The sequence below is a fragment of the Colletotrichum jinshuiense genome, chromosome 9 (assembly GCF_051148585.1).
Source record: "Colletotrichum jinshuiense chromosome 9, complete sequence".
Taxonomy (NCBI): Eukaryota; Fungi; Ascomycota; class Sordariomycetes; order Glomerellales; family Glomerellaceae; genus Colletotrichum; species Colletotrichum jinshuiense.
Genome location: NC_139316.1, coordinates 3,433,434 through 3,453,023, shown reverse-complemented (window position 1 = coordinate 3,453,023; position 19,590 = coordinate 3,433,434). Strand labels below are relative to the sequence as shown.

Below are 19,590 nucleotides of genomic sequence, written 5' to 3'. Positions count from 1 at the left end.
ACGCGCGGGCAAGCCGGTACATAAGAGATGTGTGAAGTCGCACATCCGCTGCACTCGACAATGGCCATCGTTGCCCCTATGCAAACAGCCGTCCGCCCGAAGGCGCGCGCGAGAGACAGGTTTCGAGCCCACGACCAGGCGGAAAGAGAAATCCGGGGGATTTTACCCAGCCATGGCCCTCTTCTACCCCGGCAACCACCGACTGCGACGGAGGGGTTCTCCGTGGCCAGCGTTGCGGACCAAGTCGTGAAAACGTGAGCCGGTCCAACTTACCAACTACATCTGCTACGACATTTGCACCGGCACCGAGTCGAGACTCCCTCACTCAACAATAGAGCAGAGCCGCACCAAGCCTCGTCCCATCCCATAGCATAATCACAGCAGCAAAGTCCCGACATGAACCGCCAGAAGCAAGGCAAGGAAGGCAATCAAATATCAGGGGCGCGGCTTCATTTGTCTAAGGTAGTAATACATCCACAAACCGTACACGGGCCGCCCTACGATGGATGCGATGCCCCCGAGGCCTCGTGCCAACCGACCATTCTGAATGCCGCCCTCGCCACCAAAAAATAAAATAAAACCCCGCGCCTTGCGTCTCGGGGATGCCCCCTTGACATCCCGGAAAACCAAGACCGTGTGGGGGTCGAAACCGTTCCGACCCAGCCCTGAGAGAATACACACAAAGAAGCTTTTGTAAAGTCTAACAGACGAGCCGCGGCTCCTTCGCAGCCCCGGCCGTCGTCTTGATGCAAATCGCGCTCCACGCCGACGCCAAGCATTATCTCGCGCCCGGCTTGTCCCATCCATATTCCATATTGCTACAATCCATTCGGCCATTTTCGCTCACTCATCTTCCGAAACGAGGATCGCCTCCTCGTCGTCCGCATCCACTCTCTCTCTCTCTTTCTCTATTCCTGTCAAATGCGCCTGTTGGCCGCTCCTTCAGACCTGGCCGTCGGCGACGGCGAGCCTTTGCTTCAGCGTCTTGGCCTTCTTGCCGCCGCCCGTGCGTCGCTTCTTCGCTCCCTTTGCGTCGGGCTCGGCAACGGGCGTGGCCGTCCCCGAGGTTCCGGTGGCCCCGGCACGGTTGTCGTCAAAGTTGCCCTCGCCTACCACACGGTTAGTATCGTCGCGCACACGGCCCATGGATAGTGACTCACCCTCGTGGTACATCTCGTCAAGGCTGACGTCCTCGTTGACCACGCGCTTGCGCTTGCCGCCCTTCTTCTTCTGAGGCTTGTCGAGCTCGCCGCTCTCGAGAAGCTCCCTCTCGCGCTGCTCAATCATCTCGGCCTGCTCGTCGTCCGCGAGCCACATGGCAATGTCGCGGTTGCGGTTCTCGGGAGCGCGGCGGCCAGAGAAGTCGACGCTGGCACCACCACCCTGGATGACGACGCGCTGCACCTCTTCCTTCTGCATGGCGCGCTTGCGAATACGCTCCTCGATCGTGCCCTTGGTGATGAGGCGGTACACGGTGACCTGCCGGGTCTGGCCCAGTCTGTGGGCTCTGTCCATGGCCTGCGAGTCGATCGTGGGGTTCCAATCCGAGTCGTAGAAAATGACGGTGTCGGCGGACGTGAGGTTGATGCCGAGACCACCGGCGCGGGTCGACAGGAGGAAGATGAAGATCTCGGGACGGGTCTGGAAGTCGGCGACGGTGTCTCGTCTGTCCTCCAGCTTGGTCGAACCGTCGAGACGGCAGTACTTGTAGTTGCGGTACGTCAGGTACTCCTCCATGAGGTCGATCATGCGGGTCATCTGGAAGTAGAGCAGCACGCGGTGGCCCTCGGCCTTGAGCCTCGTCAGCAACTTGTCGAGCGTGGCCAGTTTGCCGCTGTCAGTAACAAAGCGGCGCATTGACGGAACGGCGATGTTGTTGAACTTCTTCTTCTCGTTGTCCGGCGCGGGGAGCATCTTGTGCGGCGGGAACCGCTCGAAGGGGATCTTCTCGTTGACCATTGCCCGCTCCTCGTGGATGGTCGGGCCAAACAGCGTCTTGCGCATGGACAGGTTGAACATGTGGCTCTCCCGCTCGAGGACGGCCCCGCGACTGCTGCAGCTCACCTCGATCGGCGGCGCCGAGGCTCGGGGCCGGCCGGCCTGCTCCAGACGGCCCAGGCTGCTTTCGACGTAGTCCTCTCGGGCCACGTTCATGAGCCTGGCGAGGATGCCCTCCTCGGTGATTTGCACCAGCGGCTGGCGGTTGCTGCGGGCGCTGACCTTGAACAGGGCGTGCGCCGGCGTGAAGTTGACGTCCTCGGGCTCGTCGTAGGCAACGTTCATGAGGCCGAGGCGGTCCTTCTGCTGCGAGAGCTCGACTCCCCGGGTGAACATGTCCTGGTGGCTAGCCTTGTACACCTCGCCGGGGCTGGTGTCGGCGAACCGCAGGAACGAGAAGGCGTCGGAGCCCTCGAGGCTGTCGCGGACGTGCTCCGGGGTGAAGATGTTCATCATGTGCTGCAGGTTCTTGTTCCGCCAGCCCGCCGTCAGGTTGTCCCGGCCGCTCTTGTACAGCCGGCCGTCCTCCCTCCAGACGAGGCGGGGCAGCTCGTACTCGATCAGGTTGCGGGTCGAGTAGCCGACGGCCACCATGTTGCCTTCTCTGACGAAGGAGGCCGTCTCGGCAAAGTGGCCGAACGAGAACGGCGACGTCGTGTCCGCCCGCTCGAACAGGTCGGGGTGGTTGCACACCTTTCGGAACTGCATGACGAGGTTCATGAGCGTGCCGGAGTCGTCGTTGTCACCCGTGGTCGCCTTCTCGATGAGGTCCATGATACTAATCTGGTTCCGCAGGTTGCTGTAGATGGCTCTCTGCCTGTAGGTGAGGTCACAGTAGACGTCCTCCTCGATCTTGTCTCCGAGCTCCTTCTGGACATGCTTCTTGACACGACGCAGCATGAAGGGCTTCAGGATCATGTGCAGACGCTTGAGCTGGTCCTCATTGAGCTTGGTGTTGCTCTGCGCGTGGGACTCGATGTCCTTGGAGAACCACTCGCTGAACTCGTCGTGGGAGTCGAAGAGCGACGGCATGATGAAATGGAGCAGCGCCCACAGCTCCTGCATGTTGTTCTGGATGGGCGTGCCGGTGAGCAGGAGGCGGTTGCGGCAGTGGAAGTTGAGCAGGCTCTTCCACCTGGAGCTCTGGGAGCTCTTGATGGCCTGGGCCTCGTCGAGGATCATGTACTGCCACTTCATCTTCTGGAAGTAGGCGACGTCGGAGACGACGAGCTGGTACGACGTGACGCAGACGTGGAACGAGGCGTCCTTCTTGTAGGTGGTGTGCTTCCGGTCCCAGAACTTGCGGAGCACCTTTCGGTCGCCGGCGGAGCCCCAGTACGGGAGGATCTTGAACTCGGGCACAAACTTTCTGATCTCCTGCTCCCAATTGTGGAGGGTGGACGCGGGGGCCACGACGAGGAACGGGCCCCAGATGTCGTACTTCTCGGCGAGGTAGGCCATGACGGAAATGGACTGCACAGTCTTTCCGAGACCCATCTCGTCTGCGAGGATGCCGTTGATGCCCTGCTCGTACAGGTTGGCGAGCCAGTTGAGACCCTTGAGCTGGTACTCCTTGAGCTGGGTGTTGATCAGCTTGGGCTGCTCGATGGCGACGTCTCCCATGCCGGCGGGGTTCTGGAAGTTCATCTCGCCCTCCTCGTCCATGTCGGGGCCGTCGGGCTCGTTGAACTGCCTGGCCTTCTTCTGGGCCTCGGCGATGGCGTTCTGGGCGTTGGCCACGGCGGCGGCGCGCAGCGTGGCCTCGTCCTCCTCGTCAAAGTTGAGGTTCTCAAAGTTGGTGACCTTGGCGCCGAGGGGTCCCGTCGACTCCTCAATGTCAAAGTGCTTGCTCTGCGCCGTCTCGCCCTTGTTCTCGGCGGCGATCTCCGGGTTGTCGGTGCTCCGCTCGACCTCGTCCGTCTTGATCTTCTTGCCGATGAAGTGGGAGTACAGCTCGGTCTGCGAGATGAGGAAGTTGAGCTTCCTCTTCTGGCGGGCGGCCTCGCGCTCGGCCTCCTCCTTGCGGGCGTTCTCGATCTCCTGCTTCTCGGCGGCCTTCCTGAGATCGCGCTCCTCGCGCTCGTTGCGCTTCCAGAAGCCCATCATGTCGCGCATGACACGCTTGGCGCGGGCCTGCTGGTCCTTGGAGCCCTTGTTCGTGCGCAGCTGCCAGCGCTTGGCCTCCTTGGAGGCGAGGATGGCCGTCTTCTTGAGGTTGGACGCCTTGGTCTGGTACGACTCGGCGGCCAGCTTGTAGGCCTTGGAGACGTCCTTGCGGGCGAGGTCGCGCCAGATCTGGTCGTAGATCTGGAGGAAGCCCTTGGTCTCGAACTTGGCGTCCTTGTTGGGGGGCTCCTCGGGCTTCTCCTCCTTCTTCTCGTCCTTCTTCTTCTTGCCCTTCTTCTCCTTCTTCTCCTTGACGGGCTCGAGGATGGTGTCGTCGTCCCCGTCGAGCTCGGCCTCGCCCTCGACGTCGACGTCGGGCTCGTCCTGGTCCTTGTCCTTGTTCTTCTCCTTGTCCTTGTCCTTGGACTTCTTGTTGAACTTGATGCGGATCTTGGACTCCTCCTTGACCGGGAGCTCCTCGCCGGCGTCGATGGCGGCCTGGGCGGCCTCGGCGGCGTCCTTTTCGGCCTGCTTCTGCTCCTTGGACTTCTTCGGGCGGGGGCCGCTGCGGCCCTTGCCCTTGGGCTTCGTGCCGGGCTCCATGTCGGACGCTTGGAAGGTGGCCATGGTGCCGCCTTCGAGGTTGAGCTCGACGAGGTTGCGCGCGGGCCCCTTGATGCCCTTCTGGAGGATGAGCTTCGTCTGCAGGGCCTTCTTGTTGGCCCGCTCGGCGTCCCGCAGGTGCTTCGCCTTCTCGGTCTCGTCCTCGGCCAGGCGGGCGCGCTCGAGGGCGAGCTTCTGCTGCTCCATGGTGACGGCCATCGACTTCTCGCGGCGGCGCTTGCGCTGCATGTCCTTCTTACGTTCCTTCTCGGCAAAGAGCTCGCGCTCCCTCACCTCGTTCATCGCCTCCTCGTAGTAGATGTCGTCGTAGCGACGCTTGCCGAGGTCGGCATGGATGCCCAGCCGGCGGCCCATCTCTATGGCGAAGTCGTCGCGTCGCTGGACGTTGCGTTTGCTGTCCTTTTCCTCCATCAGGCGGCGTCGCTTGTTGCCCCTCTGCTGGTATTCGGCGCGCTCCTCGGCGAGGTCCGAGTCGTCGAGGTCGTCGGCTTCGGCATCGAGCTGGGCGATCAGGTCCAGGACCTTCTTCTCCTTGTCGGCAGACAGGGTCTTGGACTTGGGCTGGCCATTGACCTGGCGCTTGGCGGGCACGCGAGGGGTCGGCGTCTCGAGCTTGGAGGAGGCGCGGCGGCTGGTCTTTGGGGTGGACTCGGCATCCCTGATATCGGAGGCCCGCGTCTTTGACTTCCTCGGGACCCTCTCCTTCCTCTCCTTCCTGGCCAGCGGCGTGCTCGACCTCTCCTTGGCGGGTTCGGGGCGAAGCTCGATCTCGGCCTCGCGCTCGGTCTTGACAGGAGGCTCGGCAGAACGGGGCTTCTCACGGTCGGGTTTTGGGTCTGCGGCCTTTGGTTCCTTCTCCTCGGCCGGGGGGGGAGACTTTGACCTCGGTTTCGCGGCGACGGGCTCGGAGCTCGAGAGGATGTTGGAGAAGGACATGGGGTCGGCGGAGCGGCTGGGGGTCTGTGGGAGGTCAGAACTCTGGGGTCGGGGCGTGCCAATTGCGATTGTACGAACGCTGGCGGGAGCTTTCAAGGGAGAAGGCTCGGGCTTGCCCAGGGGAGGCAGGGACGTGACGGGGCCGCCATTGGAGGCGGCGTGCACGCTGGGCGACGCAGCGTGACGCAGGCTGGGGGACGTCATGTGCGGCGTGGCCCGGTTCGACGGGCTGATGGATCCAGCAGGCGGCTGATGGGAGTGGGAGCGCGGGTGGGAATGGGATCGCGGACTCCTCGGGGGGAAATTGGCGGCGGATGGCGACGTGTATCCGGCGCCGTTCTTGTAGTACGCGTGGGAGTCTCGAGATGCCGGCTCGGGTTGCGAGTAATTACCGTAGGGGTCGCGGGTCTGTTTGATGATGAAAGAAGGAAAAGTTGGTTAGTTGAGAAATGGAAAACAAGTGGCCACGATGGGGGATTAAAATTTGGGTTGAGGATTGGGCCGGCTGGGAATTTTGGTCCTCGGGTAAAGTTGGAGATGGGCGAGGGCTGGCAACGGGGGGAGAAAAAGTGAATGGGAAGGGATGGATGGATACGGGGAGGTTGAATGGAAGGGAAGGAGTAGCGCGCGTAGAAAGAAAGAAAGAGAGTGCAGAGCAGAGTAGGTAGAGTGCAGAAAAAAAACTGGGGGACGTGGTGTCATTGAAGCCGTGAACAATAGGGGATCCAAGCATTCCGCGTTTCTTATCCAGCGGGCAGCGGTCCTCTGCTCTGCTCTGCTCTGCTCTCCTCCTCTTCTGCATCTGCTGCGTGCTCTCTCCCACACCCTGCATCCCATCGATCGTCTCCAAAAATCCGGATGGGGGAAAGCAGCAAAGATTACAAAGAGGCGTAAGCACCAACAACCACCAACACCACCACCACCACCACCACCAAACAGCACAGCACCAGTAGTGGCCACTAAACGATCTGCAGCACAGACGGCAATCAAGCAGACCAAACGGGCCCTCTCTTGGCTACTACTGGCGCTGGTGCCGGTGCTGGTGCCGGTGCCGCCGCTACATGGAAGAAGCAGCGGAGCTGTGATTGATAGATACATGGTGCACGATGCGGCTCTTTTTTTTTCTTCTCTCTCTCTTTTTCCTCTGCTTTTTCTTCTTCTTTTTTTGCCTCTGGAAATGTGATGATGGGGAGGGACCGGTGCAGGCCGAGGTAGGAGGAGGAGGACAACGATGAGGAGCATCGAGTAATGGAAAATACAGAGTTGTGCAAAAAACAAGAGGTCGCATCGCGTCGCGTACAAACCAGCGCATTGCGGATGCGGCGACTAGAACTCTCTCTCTTTCTCTCTCTCTCACTCAATGGGCAAGCAAACATATTGGACCTTCTCTTACCTTGGGCGAGCCCTTGGGCGCGTTATTGTGCCAACCGGCGTCCGAGACCCTCCTCTCCTTGGTGGTATCAGTCAACGGGTCGTAGTAGCTGCTCGTGGTCGGCTTCTCGCGCGTCTGATGCGCCTCGGGCGGCGGGTAGTATCCGCTCGGGGGGTGCAGCGGCGACAACGGGGGAGCTTGGTGCTGCCCAGCTCCGGAGCTGCTGCCGCCGCCGCCGCTGCTGCCAGCTCCCAGCGCGGGCAAGGAGACGGCGAGGGGGCCTCCGGACGACGATGACGACGAGTAGGGGTTCGGATGCGACAGGCCGGACTGATGGGACCGCGGGGAGTGGTGCGGGCGCGGGTGCGAGTGGGAGGACGCCTTGGGCGACGAGTAGGACGAGTGCTGCGGGTGATGGTATTCGGACTGGGTAGGAGATCGCAGGCTGAAGCCGGAATGGCGCGCGCTGCCGGGCGTCGGGTTCATGATGTCGCGATGGTGGCGGCGGTCGCGGTCACGGTCGCGGTCATCGTCGCGGTCGTCGTGATGGGGAGGCGCCTGCAGGACCGTCGAGCGAAAGTCCTTGGGGTGGTCCATCGTGACGGGATGCGCGGCGACGGTGTCCAAGTCGCAGGACCCTACTCAATGGTTCGGAGGGGGATTCGTGGGACGACGAGGCAATGGGTGGGAGAAATGGAAGGGGAGGGAATGGGGAGGGGGGAAGAGAGAGAGAGGGGGGAGGGGATTACTACTACGACGAGGATCGCGGACCCATGTGCAGAAGCCGGGTGGTGGATGTTGGGGGGCGGCTGATTGGACTACGCGTTGAGGGTTTCGGCAGGTTACGAGGCTGGTGAGGCGGATCGCGAATAAAGGCGTGGAGTTAGCAGCGCAGGCGGGCGTGGAGAGGTGCAGGGGGGTTGCGATTGTTGCGCCGGCTCCGCGAAATGACGATGGGGTGGAGGCAGTGATGCTATTCGCGAAGTTTGGGGGCAAGGGAATTGGGACGACGACGGACCCCAGCGTCCTTTAAAAAAGATGCGGTGGCGATGATGGTCTGGTGTCGGTGTCGCTAAGAGAGTGCGGGCGAGAGAGAGGGTGAGAGAGTGTGTGAGAGAGAGTGTGTGTGCGAATGTCGGAGCCAAGACACGCGGGCGGTGGTGGTGGATGGCTTGTCTCCGGCACTGAGTTTGTCAGGCAGCCCAGGCGAGCTTGCTGAGATGTGGTTTGTGGAGTGTTGGATGGTGGCCGTGCCGTGTTGGCCGGGGGCGTCTGGGGACTGACTAGTAGCTTCGAGATGCGGCGCGGCGCGCGGTTCGGTGCGGTACGGTGCTGTTGTGGCCTGCTGCGATGATGCACAGAGGGCGTTGTGATGGGTGGCGACGATGCATTCAGCAGCACCCGGGAGACGGAGCGATGGGGAAGGGAACGGAATGGGTTGGGTTGGGTTGGAGATGGGGGACGGGGGGAAAGAGATGTGGTGGTGGGCGGAGAGGGCGAGGATGAGATGATGAAGAGGAGCGGAAGAGCGTGCGTATTGGGATTGGATTGGATCGGATCGGATTGGATTGGACTGGTTGGACTGGATTGGAGTTTTGGGGGGCGCCGCGCGGATGAGTGAGGAGTGAGTGAGAATGAGAGAGAGAGAAGAGTGTGAGAGAGTCGGGTGTGTGTGAGAGAGAGAGATGGGGGTGGGCGATGCACCTCAGTCAGTGGTTCGTGGAGGTCGTGGTCCAAGTGATGGGTGCGATGCGATATGATGCGATGCAATCGAGAATCTTGCCCCAAAACATGGCCGGCCCGGTCTGTTTCCTGCTCTATTTCCCTTTTGCTTGGCCTCACTCTCTGGCGGGTGGGTGAGAGAGACAAGACGGAGAATGAGAGCAGAGCGTGTCGTGTGTAAGTGTGAGTGAGAGCGCTGCTCTGTGTTGGTCGGCCGGTCTGTTCTCGTCGACGTGCCTCTCTCACTCACTCACGCTCTCTCTCTCTGTGCTTCTCCTCTCTCGCTCCCTCTCTCTCTCTCCTCGTCGTGCCTCTCTCACTTCCAGCGTTCCCGTGAGCATCATTTTGGGGGTCGTTCACCTTCCCAAGCTCTCGAACGTGCAAGGCCAGCGCGGGCCCAGGTACCTCACCACCGGGCTGCCAGGTCGGGGCTAGCGCAGACGCTCCCGCCAATCCCGGGCCTCGTCTGAGCCTCTTGGGTTGCTTCGTGCCTCTCCCCTGTCCCCGGTCCCGCCCAGCCCAGCCCAGCCCATCTCACACACACAGCGCCCACTCCAGGCCAGACGTCGCCGTGTACCGCCAGGTACTCCCGCGCGTGCCCTGGCCCCTGGCGGTACCTGGCCGAGACATGGGACCGCCGGTGAGGCATTTCAGCCGCCTTCCCCGGCCCACGGCCTTTGTCGTCGCCTGCAACCTGCCTGTCGGCTGCAGCATCCAGACCACCGCTGTCTGTCGACCCGTTGTGTTCAGGGAGAGAGTCGACTGCAAAACACAGAATGGCACACACACACACACACGCACACTCACACAGGGAAGGGACATCGAGAATGAACGGAGAAAAAAAGGGGTTTACGGGTTTACTTAAGACGGGGAAGAGGGGGGGACCCGGAGGCCGCGAAACAGCCGCGTAGCCAATCTGTGTGGTGTCATCCGCCGCGAAGACGTTTCCGCCGTCTCGCCTGCCCGGAAAACCCGCTGGGAATGGCCTCAAATCTGACCCAGATGACCACCACCACCCACCCACCATGACAAGGGGAAAAAAAATTATTCAGAATCCCCACCAACTCGTCAATGAACCCTCACTGCATGAACTCAAACACACTATTTTCTGTTATTTAGTTTAATTGACCAAGAAAATTAATTGTTTCCAAGAAACCTTCATGTGCGAAATAAAATAAGAATAAAATATACAATGATGAAGCGGCAAAAGTCGAAATATAACCCATCTCGACCCGACCAAGGACACAAAAACTTTGGCAGCGGTTGCAGCCAAACCAAGACATCCCCCTCTTCCCAGCAACCACCAGAGCACATGACGATCAGATCCCGGAAACCGCGCAGGACCGATGCAAGGCCCCTGGCCTGGGCTGGGACGGCCGGCTCGTCCATTCATTCATTCATTCCCGCGATGGCGATGCTTGCAGCTCACCGTGGCCCCGATGCCTCGGGCGGTGGGTTTTGGGTTGGGACGGTGATGTGTCCCCTCCCCTCGTGCATCCTTCTCGTCCTCTTCTTCCTCCTGTTGCTACCCCCAAAAATCCTGCTGCAGCGCCAGCCCCCAATCGAACCCAAATGACCTGCCCGCTCAACAAGGTCAAACTCGCCTCCTCAATGCTTTGCCTCCTTTTTTTTCTCATTCGCTTCGTTCCGTCTCTGTTCGACCTCTAGTGAGTGTCCCATGGCCAAATACACCAAGTCTTTTTTCTCTTTTTATTCTTATGTCTTCTTCGTTTATTTTTTTAGTAGGGACCTTTTTTTTCTTTTCTTTCGTCTCTACTATGGTAATATTATTATCCTTAAAATCCCCGTTTCCCCATTGACAGCGAGGAACCAACGCATGCCAACCACACTCCAACGAGGCGTCTGACCCCCGGCGCGGGAGGGCCCAGCAACGCCAAAAATGGAAGCAGATTCAGATTTGGAGGTGAACCCTCCCAACATGGGGGGGAAAGGACATGGGGACTCGGCACACCCGGGGGGGAGCCTGACAGGAATTTGTTAGTGTCTCCTCGAGCCTGGCATATCCCTTCCTCGCCTTCTTGTCTCCTCTCCTCCTCCGCTGTAAGTTTGTCCAGCCATGTGTGCACCATGGCATGTTTTCTTCTCGTCGGTCTGATTGCATCGCGCATTACTCTGTACCTTCAGACTCAGGCACCCCCCCATCTTGAATCTTGACCGCTCCCAATGGGGCAGACGAACAGACAGATCAGACACATGCCAATGAACGAGTCGCAGTGCTCGTCCTCCTAGTACTGAGGGGAGAGGACAACCTGAAAAAATCTGAAATCTAAAAATTGAAAGGAAACCCCCTCCCCAATCATGAACATTGAAAATGCATACCACCACCACCACCACCCCCGGCGTCCTCTCGTCTTCACTGAAAAAAAACACTGAACCCCTAGCTCCTAACTCCTAACTCCCCCACCTGTGCCGTCTTCTGTCCTCTCGCTCCCCCCAAACACGTGATCCGCCCTCCGCAACGCCAAAGCCCAAAGCCGCCTTCTCGCCGCGCCTCCCCGCAGCCCCCTGGGCCAGAGGCTTCCCGTCCCGTTATCGTCACCCGCGCCTACCACACTCCCACTCCCTCCCTTTCTCCTCCTCTCCTTGTCTCTCTCCTTCTCTCTCTCTCTCTCTCTCTCTCTCTCGCTCTCTCTCTCTCTAGCTCTCTCCGTATCTCCGCCTCTGTGACCTGACCTGACCTGCAAGCTTTTCCGGTCCCTTGCTTTCTCTGACTCTCCCGCCTCTTCCCCTCGAGCGGAGTCAGCCACACCCTGCTGCTGCACACACAAGCACAACACACGCACACTCGCTGTGTCGTGTACATGCTTCGAATCGAGCCACTCCGTCAGCGCCCCCCCAGATCCGGAAATTTTGCCCCAAAAGGCCAATCCCGGACTTGGTAGATAGCTTGGTCCCCTGATGGCCAACCACGAATCCTTCAAATGGCCGCATCGTCAACACACGGCTTACCTCACATACGATCCATAAATCATGTTCACTTGCTATACACGGGTGCTTCAATCTTGTTTAACCAATTTGGCTGGCACGTGGCCATTCTATTGTCCCTCTCGTTCATCTAAACATAAACATAAAAAAAAAGACGTTGAAAAAAAACCAAAAAGAATTTGTACCAAAGGGGGGGAGGAATGACCCATGATATAAAAAAAAAGGTTGCAGCTGCGGATATTCTTTCTGTCTATTCCCCCTTTCCCATGCCATGCCACAGCAGCCCCGCCCTGATGGATGCTGGAAAAAGAGAGAAAAAAAATAAGGGTGAAAAAGATATGTGTCCCTCGTTTGTCGTCCAGATGCCCAACGCTCCAGCTTCAATCTCTCCTCTTCTCTCTCCGTGTGTGCCCAAATGTTGGCCCTGAACGAGATTTTCCCGGTTTGGTTTTCCCCCCGCGGCAGCCTACCCCGGCGCCCCTGGCCCATGGCGGTTGGGTCGTGGCGGCGGCACTTTTTTCATTCAAAAGTCGTGAACAAAACTCCTCTTTGTTCTCTAAATTTTTTCCTCCCGAGAAAAAAGAAACTACACGCTGAAGAAAGTATGCACCCGAACCTTGCCAGTCTTTGAATTTTTTCGTCCCTCCAACTCATTCTTAGACGGCGCCGGCCGTAATCATCTTCTTGCGCAGGTAGTTCTTGTACTCTCCTATCGAACCGCCCCAAGGCTTGATGGTCTTGTCCTCGCACACCAGAATCTGCTTGGCAATCTTGTCCAACAGTCTGTAAGAGAAAGGCCTCGTTAGCACGTCATTCATTTCATAAAATACGACACAGTATAGGGGTTGGAAATCTTACCTGAAGTCGTGAGACACGACAATGACACCTCCGCTGAAGGCGTTGATGGCGTCCGCCAAAGAGTCGATGGTGGGGATATCCAGACCGTTGGTGGGCTCGTCGAGCAAGAGCATGTTGGGGCTCTCGATGGCGAGCAGGGCGAAGACGATACGGGACTTCTGTCCGTCGGACAGGGTGCCGATCAGCGAGGTCTGGGACTCGCCGGTAAGACCGTAGCGGCCGAGCTGCTGGCGCCAGTACTGGTAGTCCTGGGACTTCTCAGAGTACTTCTCGCGGACGAAGTCGAGGGCAGACTTGGTCAGGTCGAGCTGCTCGGCGCTGTGCTGGGAGTAGAGGCCGAGCTTCAAGTGGGTGTGGCGGGTGACGGAACCGGAGGTGGGGGAGAGCTTGCCGGTCATCAGGCGCAGCAGGGTGGACTTGCCGACACCGTTGGGTCCGACCAGGGCGGTACGGGAGTCCATGTCGAAACCGAGGTCGATGTTGCGGTACAGGTCGTCCTTGGCGTTGCCAGAGTAGGAGAAGGTGACGTCGTCGAAGGACAGGACGGGAGGGGGGAGCTTCTCGACGTCGGCGAAACGGAAGGTGAAGACCTTGTCGGGGATGACGGGCTGGATGAAGCCGTCGGCCTCCATCTTGTCCAGGATCTTCTGGCGGGACTTGGCCTGTCTGACCAAGTTGGCGTAGGTACCGGCGCTGGCGATGAACTTCTTGATGTGGACGATCTCGTCCTGCTGCTTCTGGTAGGCCTTCATCTGGTTGGTCTCCTGCTCGGAGCGCGTTCTGTTGTAGATGTCGTAGTTACCTCCGTAGTAGAGGAGCTGCTTCATGCGCATGTCGATCATGGTGGTGCACACACCGTTGAGGAAATCCATGGAGTGGGAGACGAGCACCAGGGTGCGCTCCCACTTCTTGAGGTACTCCTCCAGCCACACGCAGGCCTCGAGATCCAAATGGGCAGTGGGGTCGTCAAGAAGCAACAGGGACGGCTTGACGAACAGGGCCTTGGCGAGGGCGACACGCATTCTCCAGCCACCGGACATGTCCTTGGTCTTCTTGTGGATGGTGACCTTGTTGAAACCCAGACCCGTCAGGATGAGGGAGGCACGGGTGGCAAAGGTCGAAGGGTCCATCTTCTCCATGTGCTGCGAGGCTGTTAGCTGTGTGCGCGGCAGACGGGCCGGCGGGCGAGGGAACTTACCTCGTAGAGGTCCATGAGGACAGGGCTCTCGGGACCCTCGTCCTCGAGGATCTTCTCGGCCAGCTTGTCCAGACGCTCCATCTCACGCTCGGCCTCGGTAACGACCCACTCAAGGGCACCGAGCTCGGTGGGAGGGGCTCCCTCGTTCAGGAGGTAGATGTCGATGTGCTCAGGGATGGGGAACTCGCGGGCGTCGATGGCCTTGAGGAGGGTGGACTTTCCGCAACCGTTCTCACCCAGGAGACCGTATCGGCGGCCGTACGAGAGCTCGAGGGTGGTGTCGTTGAAGAGGACGCGGCCGTGGAACACCAAGCTGGCACTGGTGATCTTGACGTCCTTGCTGGCCTGGGTAGAGGCCAGGACACCGGTGGTGACACGGTCAGAGATGCCGTGCTGGTCCATCTGGGCGGCGAGGCGGCTGATCTCGTCCATCTTGTCGGCACCGGTGGCGGGGCCATCGTCGCCGTTCACCGACGAGGCGGTGGTGCTGACATTCTTGGAGCCGAGCTTCTTCTTGTCGAGCTTGCCCTCGGCGGCCTTCTTGGCGAGTCTCTTCTCCTTGGACGAGGAAACCATGATGACGGCTTTTTTTTTTGCTGATGGCGGGGTTGTTGTCTTTTTTTTTTAAGCGATGGCGGGGAACTTGGTTACCCTCTGGAGCGGCCAAAAAAAAAAAGAGAGGGCAAAAAGGATTTGTGTACGGAAAAAATCCCTATTCAGTTGATGCGTCGACGACGAAAGGATGTGCCACGCAGCGTCAAGTCGGCGATGAAGTCGACTTGTGAAGGAGAGGAAGGGGGAAAGAGGCGTGTAGGAGAAAAAAGAGGAAAAAATTCAATGTCCTCTCCGACAGGTGTGGCCAAAGGGACAAAGAGCGGCGGTGCGAAACACACACAGCCTTGGGAAAGCTGATTTCGGGTTACCAAAAGGTGGGGAGGGGGAGGGGCACTGGGCACTCTGTGCTGGACCGGTCCAAGAATGAGAGTTGGTAGTGGGGCGGCGACTCAAAATTTTGAAAAAGCTGATAGTCGATAGGGCGAGGGGCGGTTAGCGAGGCGATAAGGCACCAACCGCACGAGTAAGAGGTACGTACACGCTGCATGGTATGGTACACGTAGACGGGGCACCGCTCCATGTACCCGTATGTATGTGTGTATGTACACTCACTGCACTACACGTACCAAGACTGACGTCCAGCCGGACCGCTGGCTGGCTCTGCTTTGGTCTGTTCTGTCTACTCTGCTCTCTCTTCCATCAAACAACCACGTCAAGCGCCGCCGGGTGTTTTTTTATCAATATCCATTATGCAGCAGCACCAGCATCAGCAAGGGGTGCCCGTCTGGTTTGGGACTCCGAGGGCGGGCGGCCTATCATGGCAATTCACTTTGAAATCTGCAAACTCGTGCATGGTGTGAGTGTCCGGATACTATGTACGGATACAGACAGACCGGACAGACCAGACAGACAGACCAGAACAGGCTGTCTTTGACTTTCTCTCTCCCTCTCTCTCATATTCTCTCACTCGCATATTCTCTCTCACCCTCCCACTCTCTCGCGTTAGGCGAGCCCCTCCAGCGTCCCCTCTTATCCCCCCTCCCCTCCCCTCCCCTCTCCTCGGGCACATACCCATCGATATCGTCATGCCATGCAATGGACCCTTGATTTCTGGTGCCATTACATATTGGTACATGCTACATAGCATGTATCCGTAGTCAGTGTCCCGCTTCAGGGTGCCACTCGTCGCCAGGACGGGGAAGCAACGGGGCTTGACGTCACGGATCACGTGCTAATCCGCCTGACATGATTGGCGGTCTCTGGGCCCCCAGACGTAGAGGTGCGTGAAATAGGTGGTTGGTGAGAAAGAGAGGAGGCAGGCATGGTCAAAAGACGAGGGCTTGAATTATCTCGACGTATGCTCTAACCCGCGCAAAAGGTTTTTGTTTAAATTCCTAATATTCCACACGAATGACCACCGTGTGTTTGTATTGCTCCGTAAAACCCATGGGTATCAATCCAGCCCGCAAGTGAAATCAAATGACGCCTGTCGCTCAATGCAGATCGGTGCGGCTATCGCCCGCCAAGTCTCCCAGCTCTCCCTCTCGCCGCCCTCCTTCAGAATGCTGGAAGGGGCCATGGTTTATATAATCCCGTCCCCCGTGGAACAGAACGCCGTGTAAAGAACATCTCCCCCCTCCTCTCCGCCGGTAAAGCGTTTTCAGGACCTCGCCTGCCGACTGCTGTAGTCCCTGGCCATGGTCACCGTCCCGTCGGCCCCGGGCACGAAGCGGACGTAGTGGCTCGCAAAGTACGACAGCTGCAGCTTGCGGGGCACGAAGATCTCCATCGCCGTCGCCGGCGGCACGGGCACCAGCTCGCCCAGCTCGCCGTTCGGGACGGTGACGACGTCCGAGTCCTGCCTTCGCTGGTTGTCGACCTCGACGCAGGCGAACACAAAGAGGGCAAAGTGGATGGATCTAGACGCCGGGCTGTCAGCTACGGGTTCTCTCTCTCTCCACTCATCGTGAGCAAAGACACGGGGCGGGGCTCGACTCACATCAAAATAAACATGAAGAATATCAGCGCGCCCCCCAGCCGCACCAAGGGCACGTCGACGCCTATGAAGTACAGGTTCCGGTCGTCCAGCCACCTCCAGATGACGATGCCCATGCACACGAGCGTCGTGAGCCAGATGATGAGGTGCGCGGCCACGTGCCAGCCGGGGCCCCCCCAGCTGAACCGCGTGCTGCGCGGGAGCTTCGCCGGGTCGCTCTTGGCCCAGCGGACGCCCCTGTCCCGCACCAGCAGCCCGACGACGTCGGCCGCGCTCCAGAGGATGGACAGGCACGCCATCGGGCTGCCGAACGCCCAGTTGATCGTGTCGCCGCCGCTCACCGTGGCGTTCTGCGAGCCGAGGACGCCGAGGATGATGACCGAGTCGACGATGGCGGAGAGGCGCAGGACCAGCGTCGTCCGGTACATGGACCGGTTGTAGGGGATCGCCGTGAGGTAGTCGCCGGGGCGCAGGCCGCTGCCGGCGGCGATGGTCACGATGTCGGTCGCGATGTCGTGGTGGAGCGGCATGGTGTCGACATCGGCCGCGTATCGCCGGTCCGCGCCGCCCTCCCTCTGCCTCTGGCCGTGGAACCCGGGCCTCGCGGGCGGCGGGCGGCTGGAGATTGCGCGGTCGCGGCGGCCGCCCATCGAAATCGAGTCCGCGGCGGGTGCTCTTCCGGTCACGCTGACAGGCCTCGGGTCGGCGGCGTGCTTTCTCGTCTGGTGTTCGGGGGTGGCTCGATCGCGCGGCCGACGGCTCGGGGTTGTTCTTGGTGTTCGGGGGGACGACGTCGCATGCCTCTGATAGACAGATAGATCGTTATAGGTACAAGTGTATCACTACCTGATCAATCGGGTTATCAATAACAAAAGTTGGTTGGGGGCGCCCGAATGCCGAATGGGAGCAGACAAACAATCCTGGGGGAAAGGATTAGAGACCAGACAGGGGCTCGATCCCCTAACACCAGGCCATTTCCCCCCCCCCCTGCCCGGCGGTCGCGGGCAGAACGTGGGGTTCCACCCGAAACTGCAGGGCTTGCGTGTGGTCTGCCACGGCGCCACCTGCCCCTGACAAGTGTGCGTCTAGCGCTGCGCCATCCCCGACGACTGGGCTGTGAGGGGCGGCTTGGGATCATGGCGATTTCGGGTGGTGTGGGATTTTGTCGAATGGGAATTTTTTCTCTCCCCGGGGTTGGGGGGGGGGGGGGGGGGGGGGGGGGGGGGCAGTTTTGATGCAAAAGTCAGTCCGACGGACAACCCGTCCCCGACCTGGCGCTCTTTTATTTTACTTTATTGGCATTCAAACTTGCAAGGCACGCCTCGCAGGTGTGTATTATCTACATGTATTTCGCACAATTGCCCTGAAAGAAGCATTGCAATGCTAGGTGGTGTGCCATGCAAATATGCTGCGTCGTTAAGAGCGTGATGTGACCCTAAATATCACCCGGCTTCGAACCCGCCCTGTGGCGGCGAAGGCTTTGCTACCCGGCCTCCCATGTCCTCATGTATGTACGCGTAAATGCACGTAACGCCCTGAACGCCATGCCCAAGTATCCAAGGTTCCAGAAAAAAATGTGTGTACACGGGGGTCGTTGCCCCCTCCCCTCTCCTCCTCTGGCATCGCTCAGGGCCGCCGTCTCGCGCCTCCCATGTCCCTCGACGACTCCCCCGCCGTCGTCGTCCACGTCTGGGACATGTTGACGCGGTACTTGCCCTCCCGGGCGTCCGCGTCGGCCGGCGTCATGCCCGTGGCGCTCGTGGAGAACTTGAAGTCCACGTCGCCGGGCATGATGAGCTGCGGCTGCGCGTCGCCCCTCCGCATCCTCTCCAGCTCCTCCTCGGACGGCTCGTAGTCCTCCGGCGGCGGGCGCATGTTGGGCCGCATGTGCCGCTCCCAGTCGCCCGGCGGCACGTTCCGCGGTATGCCCGGGACGGGCTTCCGCTTGATGATGGACGCCGCGGGCGACTGCGGGGACCGGTCGCCGGGCCGTTCGGGCAACGGGGGCGGCAGCTCCATCTCCAGCGGCGGCAGGTAGCGCTGGGGGGCGTCCGGGGGCGTCGGCGGCCGCCGGAGGGCCGCCTGGTCGCGGGTGGGATAGTGCGACTTCTTGGTCAGCATCTTGCGCAGCTTGGGCACCGGCTTGGCCACGACGTAGACCGTCTGGCCCGTCTCGGGGATGTACATGACGCGGGGCCGGCGCCGGCGGATCTCGGCGCTGCGCTCGATGCAGGCGCGGATGAACAAGGCCAGGTGGATGGATCTGACGACGAACGGGGTCAGCATTCCACGCGAGGGGGTTGGCAAAAGGAGAGGGTGAGTGTGGCAATACTCACGCGCTGATAACCATGAGAATGGATTCGGTGAGGCCGAGGCCGAGGACGGTAGCCGATGCACCATTAGCGAACGTTATTCCCACCAAGAAAAGCAGCCATCCTCCGCCTACGAAGGAGATGCACGCGATGATGAGCTCGACGCCAATGTGCGCCTTGGGCGTGATGCCGCGGCCGTGACGGGCGCAGATGGTCAGGAACTCGGCCAAGTCCCATAGAAACGACGCGAGAGCCTAGCACCGAAGATATCAACGCAAGCTCACTGTACCTCGGCGGAGAGCGAGGTGAGAAAGGGGGGGTAGGGGGAGGGGGAGGGGGGCGTGGCATACTCCCGGGAGACACAGGACGGGCCAGACAGAGGTGTCGTCCAATGCCGGGTACGAATACCACGACAGGCAGATGATGAGGATGACGGCGCAGGAGATGGTCGCGAGGGCGCGGCCGACGATCTTGCAGACCTCGCGTCTCCGGGTGTCCTGGTTCAGCCACCGGACGGCGGACGGGTCGAACGAGGCCGTTGGCGATGGGGGCTTGCCGAAATCCCCTTCCGAGGAGAAAGCCTCGAGCTGGTACGACTCGGGCGCGCTCATTGTTGTCACCGCGGGGCAAGCATGGATGGTGTCTCTTTTCTTGTTTGCTTCTTGGTCTTGTTCTCTTCGCCCCCTTTCTTGCTTGGTCGGCTGTCTGTCGCCCTTGTCCTCCTATTTTTCGCTGATGTTTGTTGTTTGTTCTATGTCACTGTCTGGCAGCGCTGGACGAAACGCCCGTATCCCGATTTCTCGTATTATCGGCGCATCGGCGGTTGGTGCCCCCGCTGAATAAGACCTCTCCCCCCTTGTTAATATTTTTTATTTATATTTTTTCCCGGCAAACTGCCGTAGCAGACGTTCCGTGCGGGCTTGTCCTGACTCGACCCGTAACACGGCCCGTCGTGCAGCAGGGGAGG

The 19,590-nt window shown here is 59.9% G+C and overlaps 4 protein-coding genes across 4 annotated transcripts; all 4 read right to left on the bottom strand.

Annotated features, from left to right (window-relative positions):
• Positions 1–942: 942 nt before the first annotated feature.
• On the bottom strand, positions 943–7,633 carry EsH8_IX_000903 (chromatin-remodeling ATPase INO80; the record flags this gene model as incomplete). Its single annotated transcript, XM_083267239.1, has 4 exons — positions 943–1,109; positions 1,161–5,688; positions 5,743–6,072; positions 7,058–7,633. 4 exons carry the CDS (start codon positions 7,631–7,633, stop codon positions 943–945), a joined length of 5,601 nt encoding a protein of 1,866 aa, XP_083130804.1.
• A 4,727-nt stretch (positions 7,634–12,360) lies between these two features.
• EsH8_IX_000902 (ATP-binding cassette family ATPase ARB1) lies at positions 12,361–14,336 on the bottom strand (the record flags this gene model as incomplete). The annotated part of the gene is made up of 3 exons (XM_083267238.1): positions 12,361–12,487; positions 12,563–13,704; positions 13,761–14,336. 3 exons carry the CDS (start codon positions 14,334–14,336, stop codon positions 12,361–12,363), a joined length of 1,845 nt encoding a protein of 614 aa, XP_083130803.1.
• A 1,639-nt stretch (positions 14,337–15,975) lies between these two features.
• On the bottom strand, positions 15,976–16,961 carry EsH8_IX_000901 (uncharacterized protein; the record flags this gene model as incomplete). Its single annotated transcript, XM_083267237.1, has 2 exons — positions 15,976–16,234; positions 16,315–16,961. The coding sequence occupies 2 exons, from the start codon at positions 16,959–16,961 to the stop codon at positions 15,976–15,978; spliced, it is 906 nt and encodes a 301-aa protein (XP_083130802.1).
• Positions 16,962–17,937: 976 nt separating this feature from the next.
• EsH8_IX_000900 (uncharacterized protein) lies at positions 17,938–19,234 on the bottom strand (the record flags this gene model as incomplete). The annotated part of the gene is made up of 3 exons (XM_083267236.1): positions 17,938–18,574; positions 18,648–18,877; positions 18,974–19,234. The coding sequence occupies 3 exons, from the start codon at positions 19,232–19,234 to the stop codon at positions 17,938–17,940; spliced, it is 1,128 nt and encodes a 375-aa protein (XP_083130801.1).
• Between the last annotated feature and the right edge of the window lie 356 nt (positions 19,235–19,590).